We start from the raw sequence: 19363 nt of genomic DNA, 5'->3' as shown, positions 1-19363 counted from the left end.
TTATTTATCACTTTTATACTAACAATACAAATTGACAAATTTTAACCAGTTCGACCAATAATTTTATATCCTTTGGATTTTGTTGATATTGGCTAAATTTGAGGCAAGGGTCAAAAGAACTCTTTCTGTAAAGTGCAATTAATCACATAAAAGCTATAGCAAAACAATTGACAAAAGCCAAGGCAGCAAACACTGAAAATAGTGAGGTAACATGTACATTTATCTCACCAATTTCGTTGTTTTTAATAATTTACAATACACTATCATCCTCTGGTACATAGGGAAATCAAGGCTAGCCAGGGCTAAAGTTCTTATTTAAAATAAAGTTATATTTTTGCTACCACCCTAAGCCATTCTAGAAGTAATACCAAATCTGAGTGGCTCTTACCCTCACATTTAACAGTGCAGGAGTAGACATTGTCTCTGGTTCTTGTTTAACAGGAACTGCTGCTTCTGTCTCCAAACCTAGTTCTAATGCACTAAGTGGCATCGACTGGAGAGAAAATACAGAGAAAGGATGGACAGCAGTGAATTCTGTTTCAAGAACAAGAGCTGCATTATTTTATTAAAAAGAAAAGAAAAAAATGAAACTTCAGAGCTGGATTTTACTTGGGAGGTAGAGCACTTGCCTAGCCTGTAGAGTCCTTGGCTCAGACCCCAATACCATACACACACAAGATTTACAACCAAACTGAATGTACAATCACTAAACCAGTTGTAACGGAATAATATTGGTCAGCATAAATCTCCACAAAACTACAATATATCTTTAAATTTGCAAATGTAAAGAGAAGTCACACACACAAATTTAATTCTCTTTCTATATGAATGCTAAGAAGTTAAGAAAAGCAGTATCTTGGGGCTGGAGAGATGGCTCAGAGGTTAAGAGCACTGATTGTTCTTCCAGTGGCCCTGAGTTCAATTCCCAGTCACCACATGGTGGTTCACAGCAACTGTATGGTGACTCACAACCATCTATAATGGAATCTGGTGCCCTCTTCTGGCCTACTGTATGCACAACAAACAAACAAACAAATCTTTAAAAAAAAAAAGAAAAAAGAAAAAGAAAGCCAGGCGGTGGTAGCACACACTTTTAATCCCAGCACTTGGGAGGTAGAGGAAGGCAGATTTCTGTGAGTTCGAGGCCAGCCTGGTCTCACAAAAGCTAGTTCCAGGAGAAAAATCAAAATAAATAAATAAATAATACAAAAATAAATAAATAAAATTAAAAAGAAAAAAAACAGTTTAGAATCCTTCACAAAAAAAGTTAAAGTCTACTTAATATCTTTTTCTAAAATGTTAACTAAAGAGCTGAGGCTATACATCAGCAGTGAAGTACTTGCTTAGGATAGCACAAGTGCCAGGGTTCAATCACCAATACCACAATCAGGAAAAAAACTAATGCTAATAATAAATGACGCCAGGCGGTGGCAGTGCATGTCTTTAATCCCAGCACTCAGGAGGCAGTGGTAGGCGGATCTCTGTGAGTTCGAGGCCAGCCTGGTCTACAAGAGCCAGTTCTAGGACAAATAGGACTGTTACACAGAGAAACCCTGTCTCAAAAACAAAACAACAACAACAAAAAGAGGACAATGGAAATTGCAAATTAAGATGGAATGGAGGATTTGGAAAACTTGTTACCTGTTGAACTGAAGGAGTAGGAGTTGCAAGCCCAGCATCTCCACCATCAACATCAAAGAGGTCGTTCGGACTAATCCCACTCTCGCTCAAGGCAGCAAGCAGTAAATCTTGCCCTGGTTCCACCATCTTAGAACAAAGTGAAAAATATTAACTCTCTTCTAAACACAAACAATCCAACATTTTCTATCAGAGCTGGTCATTCAGTACTTATGAAGAACCTGCTACATGTCAGAAAAAGAGAACATCTTTGACCCCAGAAACCTCACACTAAAATGAAAGGACACAGAAATACAGCATTCAGAGCCAAGAGTCGCTTACTCCTTGGCCTTTTGACTAAGACTAGGAGTGTATTCCTAAAACACTATGAAGCTGGGCATGGCAGTACATGCCTTTAATCCCAGCACTCAGGAGGCAGCAGAGGCAGGCTATTCTCTGAGTCTGAGGCCTGCCTGGTCTGCACAGTGAATTCTAGAACACCTAGGGCTATAAATAAATAAAAAACACACTACAAGGCCAAAGGAGGCAAAAGTGAACTCTGCACAGGTTCCTAGGTAGATGACAATACTGAGTTCAGGGGAAGAAATAACCAGGAAGACAAGTGTCTTCTGAACCCTGCATTCCAATTAACTGTAAATTCACATACTAGGGGCCCACACATGAGAAGGTTATGATCTATAGCCTCACTCATCCTTCTACAATGATACAGGCCACTCCCGGGTTTTCAGATGCAGGACAGCTTGGCACAACAATTTCTTATGTAGAAAGATTATTGACGGCAGTATAAAAGCAAACTGAGGGGAACTCAGGAAGACATCCACTGCAGCAAGCACTGGGACTGCAGTGGCTAGGAGAAGGAAGACAAATATGTTCTAAGGTATTTATCAAAGAGACTATAGATTTAAAATTAAAACCCAGGGGCTGGACCTGGCAGTGGCGGGAGGAGTACACCTTTAATCCCTGCACTCAGGAGGCAGAGGCAGGCAGGCAAATCTCTGAGTTTGAGGCCAGAGAAACACTGTCTCAAAAGCAAAAACAAAACAAAACTCAAAAAAAGAAGAAAAAGCCATGGGCTAGGAAGTTGGGTTAAGTATTAAAAGCACTTTCCACTCTTCCAGAGGACCTAGATTCAATTACCAAATTACCAAATACATGCATACAAAGTACCCATATGTATAAATTAATTTAAAAACTTGTGAGAAGTTTTTCCTAGGAAAGACATTTGTGTTATATACACAATATACCTCAGCTGTGTGATGCGTGACATCCCACGCGAAGAGGGTTAGTTAGCAAAGCACCAAAGTTGCAATCTAATAGACAGCAACTGTTAAAGAGACAGTAAACAGGGAAATCCTCAGTCCGGCCTATGTCACATTTACCTGTGCATCATTTAGATGGAAGCAAGTTCTAAGTCAGGTGAATATTCTTACTGAAACTGAAGGTTAGATCAACAAAGTTTTCTACAAAAATTTTCAGAGAAAGGAAAGGAAGTCTGAGATAGAAAACTATCTTGGGGGCTGGAGAGATGGATCAGCAGCAGTTAAGAGCATTTCCTGTTCTTCCAAAGGTCCTGAGTTCAACCCCCAGGAACCACATGGTGGCTCACAACCATCTGTAATGAGGTCTTGTGACCTCTTCTGGCCTGCAGGCATACATGCAGACAGAATATTGTATACATAATAAATAAAAAAAATATGAAAAAAAAGAAAAAAGAAAACCATCTTGGGCAGTAAAGATGATGGGTTAAGGAAAGCAAATAGGAAATTCCCCAAACTGCCAGTCAGGGTCTCATACACAACAGCACCTAAGCTCACAGCAACCTGGGCAGCCGCGTGATGTAATTTTTTTTTTTAAAAGATTTATTTATTTATTATGTATACAGTGTTCTGTCTGTATGTATGCCACCAGACCAGAAGAGGGCACCAGATCTCATTATAGATGGTTGTGAGCTACCATTTGGTTGCTGGGAATTGAACTCAGGACCTCTGGAAGAGCAGGCAGCGCTTCTAACCTCTGAGCCATCTCTCCAGCCCCCATGTGATGTAATTTAAAAGTTACAATTTAAATTTACATAATCTTAACTTTACTTAGACAAAGTGACAAAAGATTAGAGTCCAAATAGTGCAAACTCACGAAGCTCTTTCCATCAAGGAGACAAAAAAAAACTGACATCATGCTTTAATGTTCTGCTTTGGGATGAACACTAGACACTTAAACTAAAATGGAAAAGAAGAACTACAGATTAAGGGGAAGCTGAGGGGCTGGGCAGCCTTTAATCCCAGTTGGGAGACAGAGACAGGCAGATCTCTGAGAGTTCAAGGCCAGCCTGGTCTACAGGAGCTAGTTCCAGGACAGGCTCCAAAGCCACAGAGAAACCCTGTCTCCAAAAAAAAAAAAAAAAAAAAAAAACCCAAAAAAAGGGTGGGGGCCTGAGGTAAATACAATAAATGTGAGCTGAATGAAGACCAGGCTAGACTAGGCTGCACAGTTAGACCCTGGCTCAAAATAAGAGGGAACAACGGCTGGAGAGATGGCTCAGAGGTTATTAAGAGTACTTGTTGAATTGGCAGAGGACCAGGGTTTGTTACTCAGCATTCACATGGTGCTAGGATTAAAAGACTGCACCACCACGCCTGGTCTCACTGAGCTTTTCTTTTTCTTTCCGAGATCATTTTTCTGTGTAGGCTGGCCTCAAACTCACAGAGATCCACCTGTCTCTGCATCCCCAGTGATGGTGACCACTACCTGACCTCACTGAGTTTTTAACTGTTTCCTTAACAATAAAGATTAAAAGAACAAAAACAAGGAAAAGAAGAATTTTTTGATATTCATACAAGATGCCCACAGCAACACAGGGCTCAACGCAGTGCTTTAGTCATTCCAAAGGTTGTGCATAAAAAACGAACATATGTAACTTTTACCTGTCGATAAAATTAAGGGGACTTGAGGATAAAAGTGAGATGATACCTAGCATAGATAAATAAGACCTGGAACTAGCCAGTCTGCTCTAGAGTTCCAGGACAGTCAAGAGAACAAAGAGAAACTCTGTCTTTAAAAAAAAAAAAAAAAGAAAGAAAGAAAGAAAAAGAAAAAAAAATCTAAAAAAGTTCTGGCCCAGTACTGAGAAAAACAACAAAATAGGAAGGAACAGTGTGAGACCCTTGGGCCCCACTAGGAATGATCTGAATGTTAGATGTATCTTTCTCATACAGGGATCTATCTATGGAGCTTTCCAGGCAGTTTGGCACACAGCTTCTAGTCATTCTGTTCTGTAGGAAGCAAGAGAACAAGACAGAGCACTTACCCCATTCCCTAACTGCATTAAGCAACTCTTAGCATTTAATCATACCCACATGCAACAGACTCACAGAACTTCAGTGAAAGCCCTTAAAAGCTGCACTGGCCAATCTCCTGGTTTTATAAATGCAGCTTCATTGGGGGGAGGGGGCTCACAATATAAATCCAAAACACTACTGCATGTAGAAACTGTCAACCATGGAGTTCATATTTCAGGTGACAATTGCCAGGCAGCAATCTAACAAGCCTAACAATTACCACACAGTCATCAACTGCGAATGGACATCAAAAAGTTTCACTTTTGCCAAAAGCACATCTGAAGGCATACATGGAGAGGCTGGTATATGGAGCGTGTATAGAAACTGTACCACTTTGCCAGGGAATCCTGAGAAGCAATGTCACCCAAAAGAGCAGAAAGTACAGCACTCATTTCATTAACACCAAACACCGACCCTTATCAGCAGGGATGAGACAAAGGAAACTAGAGCTCTTCATGGGTCTGAGCAGATACAAGGGACATCATCTGCAAGGCAAGAGATCAGAAAGAACAGAGGTTCAAAACTGGGCGCGTCAACCAATAGTGCTCTAATACAGTCAAGTTAAAAAAAAAAAAAATCAATGCCGGGCAGTGGTGGCACACACCTTTAATCCCAGCACTTGGGAGGCGGAGAAAGGGGGGGGGTATCTATGAGTTCAAGGCCAACCTGGTCTAAAGAGCTAGTTCCAGGACAGGCACCAAAGCTACACAGAGAAACCCTGTCTCAAAAAACTAAAACAAAACAAAACAAAAACTCAACTCAGTTTCATCTTCAGACAGAACTAAGGACTAAGAACAACTAACTTCTGGAGGTGTGTTGAATGTGCGAGTAAGCGAAAAAGTGAGTGTGAGAGACAGAGAGGGCAGGCGAAATCATAACTGGAGTGAATGTTTGCAGCTTTTCTTTTGACTACGCTGGCCTTGAAGTCAAAATCCTTCTGTATACTGTGATTACAGCTGTGTGCTATGTCTTAAAATTTTTTCATAAGGAGCAGTGTGCGGTGATACATACCTTTAATCCAAGCACCCAGGAGGGAGACAGACAGATCTCTGAGAGTTTAAAGCCAACCTGATCTATAAAATGAGTTCCAGGTTAGCCAGGGATGTTACACAGAGAAACCCTATCTCAAAACACACACACAAAAAATTTTTTATTAATGGCTAAACACAGTGGTGAATGCCTTTAATCCTAGCACTTGGCAAGCAGTGGCAGGCCGAGTTCCAAGCACCCTGCTTCAAAAAAAAAAAACAAAAAACAAAACAAAAAAAAAAAAACAGAGGTGCATGTGCACAACAATGGGGTTGGCAAGGCACATGTGTAAAAGTAAAACTCTGTGGAGTCATCTCTGTTACCTTAACAGTGGGATCAATTTCAATTGTCAGGCTTTTGCAGTAAGCACATTTACTAAGCCGCTTCCCTGGCCCTTAACTGCTATTTTGATAAACCTGAGTATACAAAAAGATCCCTTTTCTTTTGTATAACTGCTACACCACTATACTTTCCAGACTGAAAACTTTTAATGACAGCAATCCATCTATCTTAGTTAGGGTTTCTATTGCTGTGAAGAGACATTGTGACTACCACAACTCTTATTAAGAAAAACATTTAGTTGGGGTGGCTTACAGTTCCAGTTATCATCATGGCAGGGAGCATGGTAGTCTACAGGCAGATATGGTGCTAGAGAGGTAGCTGAGATCCTACATACTGCAAGCAAAGACAAATGAGACACTGGCAGTATCCCAAGCATAAGAACCTCAAAGCCCGCCCTTACAGTGACACACTTCCTCTAATAAGGCCATACCCACTCCCACAAAATCATACTCTCTAATAGTGCCACTCCCTATGAGTTTATGGGAGCCAATTACATTCAAACTATCTTGCCATCTAATAATTCATTTCTAAAATAGTTCTGTAAGGAGATGGAGAGATTGCTAAGTGGTTAAGATCACTGATCCTGCAGAGAACATGGGATTTGATTCCCAGCACCTACACAGCGGCTCAGAACCATCTATAATTCCAGTTACAGAGGATCTAGCACTTTCTTCTGGCCTCCTAGGGCACCAAGCACACATGTGGTATATTTACATACATACAGGCAAACACCCATACACATAAAATAATTTAAAAATTTTAAATCTTTTTAGCCAGGCACCTTTAGTTCCAGCACTTGGAAGGCAGAGACAGGTAGATCTATGAGTTCAAATTCAGCCTGGTTTAGAGTGAGTTCCAGGATATCCAAGGCTACAAGAGAGAAACCCGTCTAGAAAAATCAAAAACAAAACAACAACAACAAAAAACTTTAAAAAATAGTTCTATAAAATACTACTTAAGTGTCTCACATCGAACTTATGCAGATAATCAGATATCTAAAGATAATTGACAGACATTTCCAAATGTACATGGATACTATCACTTAGTATTTTTGCCTGAACAAACAAGCCGGGCATGGTGGTGAAAGTCTTTAGCTCAGCACTCAGAAGGCAGAGGCAGGTAGACCTTTGAATTTGAGGCCAACCTGGTCTACAGAGTTCCAGGACAGCCCAGGCTACACAAAGATACCCTGTCTCAAAAACAACCCACCGTTTTGTTTTGAAACTCTTCTTAAATAGCATAAGGACACCTGGCAGCACAGGCCTAAGACCCTAGCTACTCAAGAGGCTGAGGCAGATAGATCACCTATTCAAACCAGGCTGAGCTATAGAGTTCAGGACAGCCTGAACGTTTTAGTAAAAGCCTCCTTCAAAATAAACATCACAAAGCGGTCTGTGGGCACTGCTCAGTGTTAAAGAAGCAGGCTAGCATGGAACAAATTCCTAAATTCAAATTACCGAGAGACATAGAAAGACAGAAAGTCACAGGCACACACCTCACTTTCAAAGCATGCCTGATTCAAACCTCGGCTTCAGTTCTCCATCAGACCAGACTGAAGACTGGCATTTTGCTTAATAATCTGAGGAAGCCTGCAACGCCAGCACTTACAAAGTGAAGGTAGAAGGATTAAGACGTCCAAGGTAATGTTCAACTATGTAAGGAGTTCATGGCTAACCTGAGGCACATATGACTCTGAAAACAGAGCCAGATGTGTAATGCAGTTTCAATCCCAGCACTATGGAGGCAGAAGCAGGTGAATCTCTTGAGCGAAGGCCAGCCTGGTCAACAAAGTGAATTCTAAGACAGCCAGAGCTGTTACAAAGAAACCCTGCCTCAAACAAACAAACAAATAAATAAAATTACATTCACCGGTGTGTACAGACAGACACTTTTAACCTCAGCACTCAGGAAGCAGACAGGTGGATCTCTTTGCGTTTAAGGCCAGCCTGGTCTACAGAGTGAGTTCCAGAACAGCCAGGGCTATGTGGGGGGAGGATGGGGGAGGCGGACACGGACACGGACCACCAACCAAGAAAATATGGAGAAGGGAAAGCAAAACTGTTTATCAGAGTATCTCATGTGGCTCAGGGTGACTTCAATTTCTAATCCTAAATGCACCCCCCCAGGATTACAGTCACACACTCTGACACCTTTAATACTTTTTATGGATAGGTTTTTCTTTCCATCCTCCACATTACCCAAGAGTATCTTTTTGTCACAAAGGAGCTAAGGCCTAGAGAGAGGAAGAATGCAACAAGGTAACAAGTATACAAGTTTGGAATCCAATTCTAAACCCAGGAGACCAATACTTTACTTCTCTACACCCCTGCCCTTTCCAGTCCAATGGGTGGCCTCCATATTCACAGGCTCAACATTCCCAAGTTCAATGGGGAAGGTGGCACATAAATCCCACACATGTAAACCCAGCACTTAGGCCAGCTAGTCTACACAGGAACTTCCAAGCCAGTCAAGGCTACATAGTGAGACCTTCCTTTCTTATCCCCCCCCCCAAAAAAAGAAAAGAAAAGCTTCAATAGACAATAAAAATACTGCATGAACGCACATACTGCTCACTGGGTAATTAGTGCCAATAGCTCCTCATACATCATATATACTTACTAGGTATTGTAAACAATCTGGAGACGAAGGGTCCACCTTACATGCAAATGTGACACTACCACAAATGGGACTTAAGCGCCTACAAACTTTTGCTATTTTCTGGAGTCTTGAGCTGATCCCTTTAGAAACCAAGAGGCTACTACTGCACCACTAGCGTTTTCTATCTGTGGTTGACAATTTGATGGTGGACTGTCTAAGTATTTTACAGTATTATAGTCAACATAATCAAATATTTGAGTATAGTAAACCATTCCAAAACACACAGGTATCAAGAGCCAACATTTTATGAGATTTTGTGTTTTATGCACTAGCAATAGGTCACAAACATTTCCTACTGTAGAATATAATAAAACCACCCAGAAATAGTCTTCTATTTGTTATACCCCAACAAGTAAGTTTATCTGATATGTTTTGAGCTACCTTAAACTCTGACTTCCTCCTCTTCAAGAATCCCATCATTAGCTGGTCTTTAATCCCAACATTCAGGAGACAGAGGCAAGCAGATCTCTTTGGGTTCGAAGCCAGTCTGGTCTACAGAGGGAGTCCCAGAACAATCAGAGTTGTTACACAGAGAAACCCTATCTGGAAAAACAAACTAACAAACAAAAAAACAAAACAAAACAAGAACCCTTCCATTCATAAAATGTTCTGTGGCATCTCAACCATTGTCCTAAAGCAGGACAAATTAAAACCTTATCAAAGTGGATCTACCAATCAGCATATGAAAAAAAAAAATCAGTCATTTTATTTATTAGTTGTTTATTTAAAAGCAAAGCCTCTCAGAAACTGTCTTTACATGAACTTTTAAAAAAATCTATTTTATAGCCAAGCATAGTGGTGCACACCTTGAAACTCGGTAACTCAGAAGGCAGCAGCAGGCAGATCTCTGAGTTCAAGGCAAAACAGGTCTAAATAGTGAGTTCCAGGACAGCCAGAGGTACACAGTGAGACCCTGTCTCAAAATAATAGTAATAATTACATTCATTGGAGAAAGTGCACAGTGCTATGGCTCCCATGTGTGGAGGTCAGAGGACAACTTGTTCTCTGCTTACACCATGTGAACCCCAGTAATCACAGAGTAGTCAGACTTAGTAACAGTGTCTCAACCAGCTATGCCATCTCAGTGGCCTCTTTAGATGACCTTTAAACGTAGGCAAGCAAAGCTGGAGAGGGGGGGTCTACTATACTTCTTGAGAAACTACTTGGCAGGACTAGACCAGTGTATTCTTGCCCTTGCCAGGTGGCAAGCGCCCCCTCAAAGTTCAACTTAAACACTGAAAAGCACCAAGCCACATCTAAATATGGATGAGGTCTTTGAAGCACAACTTTTCTAAAGCATATAAACCACTGGATATGATAACAGTGCAGGCCTACAAGTCCATCATCAGGGAAGCTGTGACAAGAGAATTTTGAGTTGGAGGTCAGCTTGGCTACATAAGGAAATTATAAGGAGCCAGTCTCAAAAATAAAAAGCTTAAGAATCAAGAGTCTCACGGGGCAGTGGTGGCCCGCGCCTTTAATTTCAGCACTCAGGAGGCAGAGGCAGGAGGATCTCTCTGAGTTCAAGACCAGCCTGATTTACAAGAGCTAGTTCCAGGATAGGTTCCAAAGCTACAGAAAAACCCTGTCTCAAAAAATACACAAAAAAGAAAATCAGGAGTCTCAGCTGGATGGTGGTGGCACTCAACTATAACAGCAGCACTCGGGAGACAAAGGCAGGCAGATCTCTGAGCGTTCACGGTTAATCTGGTCTACAGAGTGAGTTGACAGCCGGGTCTACAGAGAAACCCCGTCTCAAAAAATGAAAACAAAAAGCAAAAGCACACACGCACACACACACGCACGCACACACACACGCACACACACCCCACATTGGCCATTTTTGAGCATTAACTTCACAGAACTTAAGACTTATAAAAGTGCGTAACACATAAATTCTTGAATGAACCAATAAACGCAGGCTCTCTTTTTTAACATTTATACAGCAACTAAAGTGAAGCTGGATTTAAAATTCTAAAGGAAGTTGCACGGAATGAAGTTAACTGCAAGCAAAAGCCAGAAGAAAGAAGTCTTCTCTCACTACTTGGAAAAAGACTTTATATAAAGATGGAAATTAACGTTCCTGCACTATCAGAATTAATGTCCCACTTAAGTCACCAGCGGCAAATGCCATTTCATCCTAGAAAGTCTTTGTAAACCCATCGTTTGCATAACAATTCTTTCCCCAATGCTATAAAAATCAACCCTAACTTTGGGGCCTTAAGACTGTTAACCGATAGAACTCTATGCAAATGCTAAATAAGGTGACCGACTCTAGTACACTTTGGGTTTGACAGGTCGCTGGACCCTCCGGGCTGACTCTTTAGAAGCCTTCTCCCCCGCCCCTTTAATTCTCAGTCTAGAGAAAATAAACATTTTACTCAAAATATCCTGCAAACAATCGACGTTTAAAGGTCAAAGGGGACCCATTTTTAACCTTCCCTCAACACGTGTTCAGCACAAACTTCCGGGTGTAGCTACAATTGGCTAAGCAATTCAATGGATTAAAACGATGCTCTCGTGGGCTCTCATTTCATCTCCAAGCTTCTCCCCTCGCGCACGCTTCTCAACCAGCGACTCCCCCAAACAAAAGCATCCCACAGCAAACGGAGCAATTACATGAAAGGAGCTTTCTTCATAGGAGCATCAAGTTAGTGGTCCGCAAACATTAACCAAACTGAAGCACAAAGCCGGGATATAAAGGGGAGGAGCTGGATGCCGGGGTCAGGAAAGCAACAAACACATGGGTTCGGACAAATCCAAGGCTACGAAGCAGTGGAGCCCATCCCATGCCACTCCCGGGAAAACACCAGCAGACACCGCTTTGAGGAACTTGGGTGCTCACTACATCCACCACTACTAAGGTGAGCAGATGTCCAACCGCCATCGCCCTTCTCACGGATTGAGCTCAGAGTCTGAAGCTGCACTCACTTCAGGGAAAGATAAAGTCGTCACGGCGAGGCGTGAAGGTGTCCCCCACGTGTCTCACGCACCCCACCCGCCAGCGACCCAGGTTCATGAAGGGCATCCCCGTGTGGCCCACCCGTTCCCGGAATAGGGGTAATGGGCCGGAGGGACTCGAGCAGAGTCTCCGCCTCACTTTCACCGCCCGTCTCGGGTCTGTGAGAGGGGAGAAAGCGAGGGACGCGATCGCCCGTGGAGCCACCGTGCGCAGGGCCGAGCTGCCCGGCCTCGGAGCTGCTATCCGGCTCGGGACAGCGGGACTCCCACAGAGACGGCGCTGCCTGGCGGAGGAAGCCGGAACCAACGGGGCGACCAGCGGTATGAGAGCGGGCAGCGGGCGAGCGAGGCCCGGGTAGCCGTGAATTGGCCGCCTCCCCCCCACAACCGGCCCCACACGGACCCCGAGGAGCGCTGGTGGGAGTGGGAGGCTGTCCGGACGGACGAGCGTGGAAGGAGAAAAGGACTGAGGGAAGGACTTACTTTACCCGCCGGACCCGACGCCAGAATAGCTTCTCCCGGTCCGTGAGCGCGTGAGGAGCCGGAGGCAACAGGAGCGGAGGCGGCGGCGGCGGCGGCAGAAGCGGCGTCCGGCTCTGCCTACCTCCCCGCCGCCATCTTGACGCCCCTCCTCCCGACCCCCCGCCCCGCAGGAAGAGGGGGCGGAGCGACGGATCAGGTGCCGCGCGCACGCAGCGCGCGCCACGCCCCACGTGACTCCCTCCCCCATCCCTTTTCCGCCCCGCCTCCTTCCTAGGTGAAGGAAGCTGATTCGCCCCCCCCCATCTTGACCGCCCCCTCTGCCTTCGCCAACAAAACCGGACTCCGCCAGGTCCCGCTACCCTGGTACCAGAGATGGGATCCAAGAGAATTCCGGAACCCAAACGGTCCATTACCGCGGCTCCGGGGTGGGCGAAGGGAGAGGGGGCCGGGTTTCCGAGAAGGGGGAGGGGGCAAGGCGAAGGCGGCCTAGGACAGTCACGTGTCCGCTGCTTCCGCCGCCGATAGCTGAGACCTCGCGAGAATACCGTTTCCCCACCCGTTCTGTTCCGTGGGCTGTCGGGAAGAAGGTCGTCTTCTCCTGGGTGCCACCGGCAGGTCAGCCTGTGCGTGTGCGCGCATGCGCTCCACACCTGCCGTCGTAGTCCGCCTAGTAAGGCCCCAGGGCTATTTTCAGAATCTTGGCATTGGGTAGCTACGATCCGTCCAGTCCTTGTGGAGTTTCTGACACTTGACGAGCTGTTCATTGAGCATGCTAGAAAAAAATTAACGTCGACATTGCTCTGAAGCTCGCTTGATCTTTATTGAACTTGATTGACTCGAAAACCTCAGTGAGCCTCTGGGCTCGTCCATGGTCATCTCATGTAGACCAGAGCTGGACGGTCCCATTCTCTAGACTCTTCTGCATCCACCATTGCTGCATACCTGTTGCTCTAAGCTTGTTCATTTTCATGTTTTCCTTATTCAGACTAACACATTAACTTCTTGGTCACCTTTTGTCAAGTCTTTCTGAGAATGCAACTTGACGCCGTTACTTAGGTGATAGGCATGCCTGGGCGATTCTTACCCCCTTAAGGCTGGCTGAACATCTTTTTCGCCCTGTGATGAAAACAAGCTGCACTCTTGTTTTGACCGTTAAGTGTGTGAACTCAGCCAGGCAGTGGGAAATATACACACCTTTAATCCCAGCACTTGGGAAACAGGGGTAGGCTGATCCCTGAGTTATAGGCTAGCCTGGTCTAAAAAGAAGTTTCAAGACAGGTTACAAAGAGAAAAATGTGTGAGTTCTTTCAGGAAACTATGGGCATGTGTCCTAGGTTTTTTGTTTGTTTGTTTGTTTTGTTTTTTCTGTTGCTATGATAGAACAATCACCAAAACCAAATAGGGTTTGGTTTATAAGGAAGGGCTTATTTCATCTTACATTTTAAAGTCCATCATCCAGGCAAGCCAAGGCAGTTTATGGAAGCAGAAACTGAAGTACAGATTAAAGAGGAGTTCAGCTGCTTACTGGCCTGCTTTTTATAAAGCTGGGCTCTCCTACACCAGTTAAGAAAATGGGGCTGGAGAGATGGCTCAGTGGTTAAGAGCATTGCCTGCTCTTCCAAAGGTCCTGAGTTCAATTCCCAGCAACCACATGGTGGCTCACAACCATCTGTAATGAGGTCTGGTGCCCTCTTCTGGCCTGCAGACATCCATGCAGACAGAATATTGTATATATAATAAATAAATAAATATTTTTTTAAAAAAAAGAAAATGCCCCCACATACACGCATCCCTGCTATGAGGAGATATGCGTTGAACCTTGTTGAATTTTTTCAACGTCAGTAACCAATAGATACCTGCTAAGCATGTGGGAGCTAGGGTCTGGAGGAGAATCAAATGGTGAGTGTTGAACAGAATTTTTCACTACTAAAACAATTCTTAGCCTTTTGCTGTTGTTTGTATATATTTATTAAGCTAACAACTGTTAAGACACCAAATATGCCTTAAATGCATTATTTAGAGTTAGTAATTGAATCTGCACGAGCATAGTATAAGATAGGATCATCATCACTGGTATTTTATAGATAAGAAAATAAAAAAAAAGGCAAAAAAAATTATGTCACTTGATTTAAGGGAAGACACAGAGAGCAAATGGGTGCCCAGGATCTTGTTGCTGAACTAGGTCCAAATGCTACTTAGCATCAGGTGAATGTTTACAATTAAGAAATGGTTGTACCAAAATTGTAATTGGTTGAAATAGGTATCCCTCTAAATTAAAAACTTTTTTTAACTACAAAGATGGACATTTGTTTCTTTTTCAGTAAATACTCTTCTTTCTTCCCATATTATGGAATGCATATTTAACTCTGTAAGATTTGTATAGGATCATTTTTAAAGAAACTAATAAAAATGGACCTATAATTTCAAAAGGAAAAGAAAATGCTCCCACAGAGTTCCTTATCCACCACTCTATTGGAGGCAATTCCTCGGTTGAGATTCTTTTTGCCAAGTATGTCTAGATTTAGGTCAAGTTAGCAAAAACTATGACAGTGCAGAAAATACATATAGCAATAATAAGTATTCGACTTTGTATCCATACATTTGTATTATAAATGTGGTTTTTGTATGGTTGTTTGGGTTTTGTATGGTTTTGTTTTTAAAATTTGTTTATTTTAGGGGGCTGGAGAGATGGCTCAATGGTTAAGAGCACTGGCTGCTCTTCCAAAGGTCCTGAGTTCAATTCCCAGCAACCACATGGTGGCTCACAACCATCTGAAATGAGATCTGATGCCCTCTTCTGGCCTGCAGGCAGACACACAGACAGAATATTGTATACATAATAAATAAATAAATATTTAAAAATAAATAAATAAAAAATAAAAAAAAATATTTTATTAGGTATACAGTGTTCTGACGGCATGTCTGCCTGCATGACAGAATAAGGCACCAGCTCGCAATATAGATGGTTTTGAGCCAGCATGTGGTTGCTGGGAGTTGAACTCGTGACCTCTGGAAGAACAGCCAGTACTCTAAACCTCTGAACCATCTCTCCAGCTCCAGTCACTTTTTTTTTTTCCAATACAGGGTTTCTCTGTGTAGCTTTGGAGCCTGTCCTGGAACTCACTCTATAAACCAGGTAGACTCGAACTCACAGAGATCTGCCTGCCTCTGCTAGGATTAAAGGCATGTGCCACCACTGCCCAGAGCTACATGGAAACTTTCCCTTTAAATATATATTTATATATTTAAATATATATATATATATATATTTAAAATAATCCCATTTGCCCATTTCTTTTGTGAACATGTTTTGAACACTTAAAAAATAATTGTCTAAATGAGTGTCCTGAATATTCCATTTTCTTCTAACATTTTCATAGTTTGTGGTCTTACATTTAAGTCTTTGATACTTTATGGGAATTTTTATCTAAAGTAAGAGATAGAGTGTTGTGCCCACTGAGACAAACAAGAGGGTTCCTCAGACATATTTAGAAAAAGCCCTAGGAACATAAAAGACAAAGCCAATGAGATGGTTCAAGCTGGTAAAGATATTTGCTGCCAAGCCTGACAGACCTGAGTTTGATCCTCAGAACCTACAAAGAGAACTATCTCCTGCAAGTTGTCCTCTGAGACAGACAGGGAGGAGATGGAACTAAATTTTCAGTGTTTACCTAGTATTTGAAAAGCCGTGGGTTCAGTCCATAGCACCATAAAAAAACTGGGCCTGGTGTATACAACTGTAGTTCAAGCTCTGGGAAGGTAGAGGCACTCTGGGCAAGTCACATGACAGCACATTTCAAAGCTGTATTGTTTGTTTATATTAATAAAACAGAAGCCAGTGACATAACCAACCTGACGACCTGAGTTCCATCCCTAAAACCCATACAGTAACCAACTTGTTACCAAGTTGTTCTGTGACCCCACACATACACATGCCATGGCAGATAGAGGCCTACATTAACACACAAAATAAAGACTTGAAAAAATAAGATTGGGGGGGGGGAGGGAGATAGTTTTTTTCCCCATATAAAGCCCTAACTGTCCCAGAACTCTCTATGTAGACCAGGCTGGCCTGGAACTCACAGAGATCCTTCTACCTCTGCCTCTCTGAGTACTGGGATTAAAGGTGTGTGCGACCATACCCTACCCTTAAGATTTATTTTTATTTTATGTGTATTAGTGTTTTAGTATCCTCAGAGGCCAAAGAGGGTATGGGATCTCTTAGAACAGAGGTATAAATGGTTGTGAACTGCATGTGGGTGCTGTGCTAAGCCATCTCCCAAGACTCTTTCTGTTTTTATTTTTTTTATTTTATTGATATTTATTGAGCTATACATTTTTCTCTGCTCCCATCCCTATTTTCTCTCCTCCCCCTTCAGACCTCCCCCAAGGTCCCCATGCTCCCAATTTACTCAAGAGATCTTGTCTTTTTATACTTTCTACTTCCCATGTAGATTATATCTATGTAAGTCTCTCTTAGTGTCCTCATTGTTGTCTAAGTATTGTGGTTTGTAGGCTGGCTTTCTTTGCTTTATGTTTAAAAACCACCTATGAATAGATGTGATCATTGTCTTTCTGTGTCTGGGTTACCTCACTCAAAATAATGTTTTCTAGCTCCATTCATTTTCTTGCAAAATTCAAGCTGTCATTATTTTTTTCTGCTGTGTAGTACTCCATTGTGTAAATGTACCACATTTTTCTTATCCATTCTTCGATAGAGGGGCATTTAGATTGTTTCTAGGTTCTGACTAAGACAAACAAAGCTGTTATGAACATAGTTGAGCACATGTCCTTGTGGCACGATTGAGCATCCTTCAGATCTATACCCAAAAGTGGTATTACTGGGTCTTGAGAAAGGTTGTTTTCTGATTTTCTGAGAAATCACCACACTGACATCCACAGAGGTTGTACCAGCTTGCATTCCCACCAGCAATGCAGAAGTGTTCCCTTTTCCCCACAACCTATCCAGCATAAGTTGTCGTCAGTGTTTTTGATCTTGGCCATTCTTACAGGTGTAAGATGGAATCTCAGAGTTGTTTTGATTTGCATTTCTCTGATGACTAAGGATGTTGAACATTTCCTTAAGTGTCTTTCAGCCATTTTAGATTCCTCTGTTGAGAGTTCTCTGTTTAGGTCTGTACTCCATTATTTTATTGGCTTATGTGATCTTTTGGTGTCCAATTTCTTGAGTTCTTTTGCATATTTTGGACATCAGACCTCTGCCTGATGTGGGATTAGTGAAGATCTTTTCCCATTCTGTAGGCTGTCGTTTTGTCTTGTTGACCATGTCCTTTGCTTTACAGAAGCTTCTCAGTTTCAGGAGATCCCATTTATTAATTGTTTCTCTCAGTGTCTGTGCTGCTGGGGTTATATTTAGGGAGTGGTTCCCTGTGCCAATGCGTTCAAGTGTACTTCCCACTTTCTCTTCTATGAGGTTCATTGTGGCTGGCTTTATGTTGAGGTCTTTGATCCATTTGGACTTGATTTTTGTGCATGGTGATAGATATGGAACTATTTTCATTTTTCTACATGTTGATATCCAGTTATGCCAGCACCACTTGTTAAATATGCTTTCTTTTTTCCATTTGATATTTTTTGCTTCTTTATCAAAGATCAGGTATTCGAAGATGTGTGGATTGATATCTGGGTCTTCTATTCGGTTGCATTGATCCTCCTGTCTGTTCTTATGCCAATACCAGGCTGTTTTCAGTACTGTAGCTTTATTTTATTTTTTATTAATATTTTATTTTTGTTTTTTGAGACTCAGTTTGTATACCCTTGACTGTCCTTGAACTTAATCTGTAGACCAGGCTGGTCTTGAACTCTCAGAGTACCTATCTCTGCCTCCCGAGTGATGGGATTAAAAGTGTGTGCCACAACCCAACAATTTTTCTTTTAATAAAAAAAATTTGTAAAAGAACAAAATATTACAGTTTTTTTCATTGATATTCACTAGGTGGCTTAAACTGTAGTGCACAGCACAGCAAACCGGAGAGAGAAGTCTATCATACTTTGCAAGCAGAGAGCTGTCTGAATGGAGCAGTGAGTAGTGGTGCATGCCTGTCACTCCAGCACTGAGGATCCAGAATTGAAGGTCAGCCTGCATTATGGAGTGGGATCCTGTGTCAGAAAACAAAGAGGAAAAGGAAGAAAAGAAACATGGATGCAGACCTGCAGGGAAGACATCTAAAGGACTCTGGCTAATCCCTTGGTGCTGTTGAAGTGCTCTCCTCCATCACCTTCATTAGAGCAGCTGTGGCTACTCACAGCAGACAGAATCCAACCTGTTGGTTCCCAACATTCTCTCAAAGGAAGATATGGGGAGGGTCACTGGACCCTGGCCTGAAATTCCACTTGTTCCCTATTGTGCCTCCCAGCCAGCTGTGTGCAGTTCTGCCCTAATTGTATGTGGCTTGGTGGTCTCCAGAGGTGCTAGAATGCATGCAGAGAAGATGGAAGGCTGACTGAAGGGGGCACTCTGCAGCTAAGGGGAAGCTGGTGCTGGGGAGAGACTTTGCTGTAGCTACTTCTCCATCACCGGTGCCTGTAGATAAGCCCAATAAACTCACTGGTTCCCTGAGGGACATGAATGGCACCATACATTGGTCTGTTATTAGTGTACTCTGAGGGGACATTTGTTCAAATCTGTCCACAATAAAGTTCACACAAGGGTCTTCAGAATTAGGTAGCATTCACTTTTCAAGAGGCTCCCAACTCTTGTTGCACTCTGGGACCAGATGAGTATAGTATTGACAGCGAGATCTGACCTGGGTGTTCTCACTCTTCCCATACTTTCTAAGCATCAGCCCGGGTGCCTGCTGCTTTCTCTCATAATCTTTCCCTTGAATTCATCTGAAAGATGACATCTCAGGAGCTGCTTGTAACTGTGCACGTGCACACAAGCTTTAAGGACAAGG

At 42.7% G+C, this 19363-nt stretch overlaps 1 protein-coding gene and 1 long non-coding RNA gene across 6 annotated transcripts in view; one reads left to right on the top strand and one right to left on the bottom strand.

Annotated features, from left to right (window-relative positions):
• The window catches only part of Sbno1 (strawberry notch homolog 1), a 51046-nt gene extending 38459 nt beyond the window's left edge, over positions 1-12587 (bottom strand). For 3 of the 5 annotated variants that reach the window (XM_048447225.3, XM_085678984.2, XM_048447226.3), the window contains exons 1-3: positions 12447-12587; positions 1642-1767; positions 389-493 (exon numbers count right to left, since the gene is read on the bottom strand). In XM_048447225.3, the coding sequence (XP_048303182.1) occupies positions 389-493; positions 1642-1767 (231 nt within the window). In that variant the 5' untranslated portion in view covers positions 12447-12587. The remainder of the gene's footprint in view (positions 1-388; positions 494-1641; positions 1768-12446) is intronic. The other 2 variants (XM_048447228.3, XM_048447229.3) reach the window with 1 other exon arrangement.
• A 35-nt stretch (positions 12588-12622) lies between these two features.
• LOC125408734 (uncharacterized) lies at positions 12623-19127 on the top strand. The gene is made up of 2 exons (XR_007234554.3): positions 12623-12871; positions 18403-19127. It is a non-coding gene; the product is annotated as an uncharacterized LOC125408734 (long non-coding RNA).
• Positions 19128-19363: the final 236 nt, after the last annotated feature.

Source organism: Myodes glareolus, chromosome 2 (assembly GCF_982192425.1).
Source record: "Myodes glareolus chromosome 2, mMyoGla1.1, whole genome shotgun sequence".
In the NCBI taxonomy this organism is placed as follows: Eukaryota; Metazoa; Chordata; class Mammalia; order Rodentia; family Cricetidae; genus Myodes; species Myodes glareolus.
The sequence above is the reverse complement of the archived record's forward strand: the minus strand, read 5'-3'. Positions and strand labels throughout refer to the sequence as shown.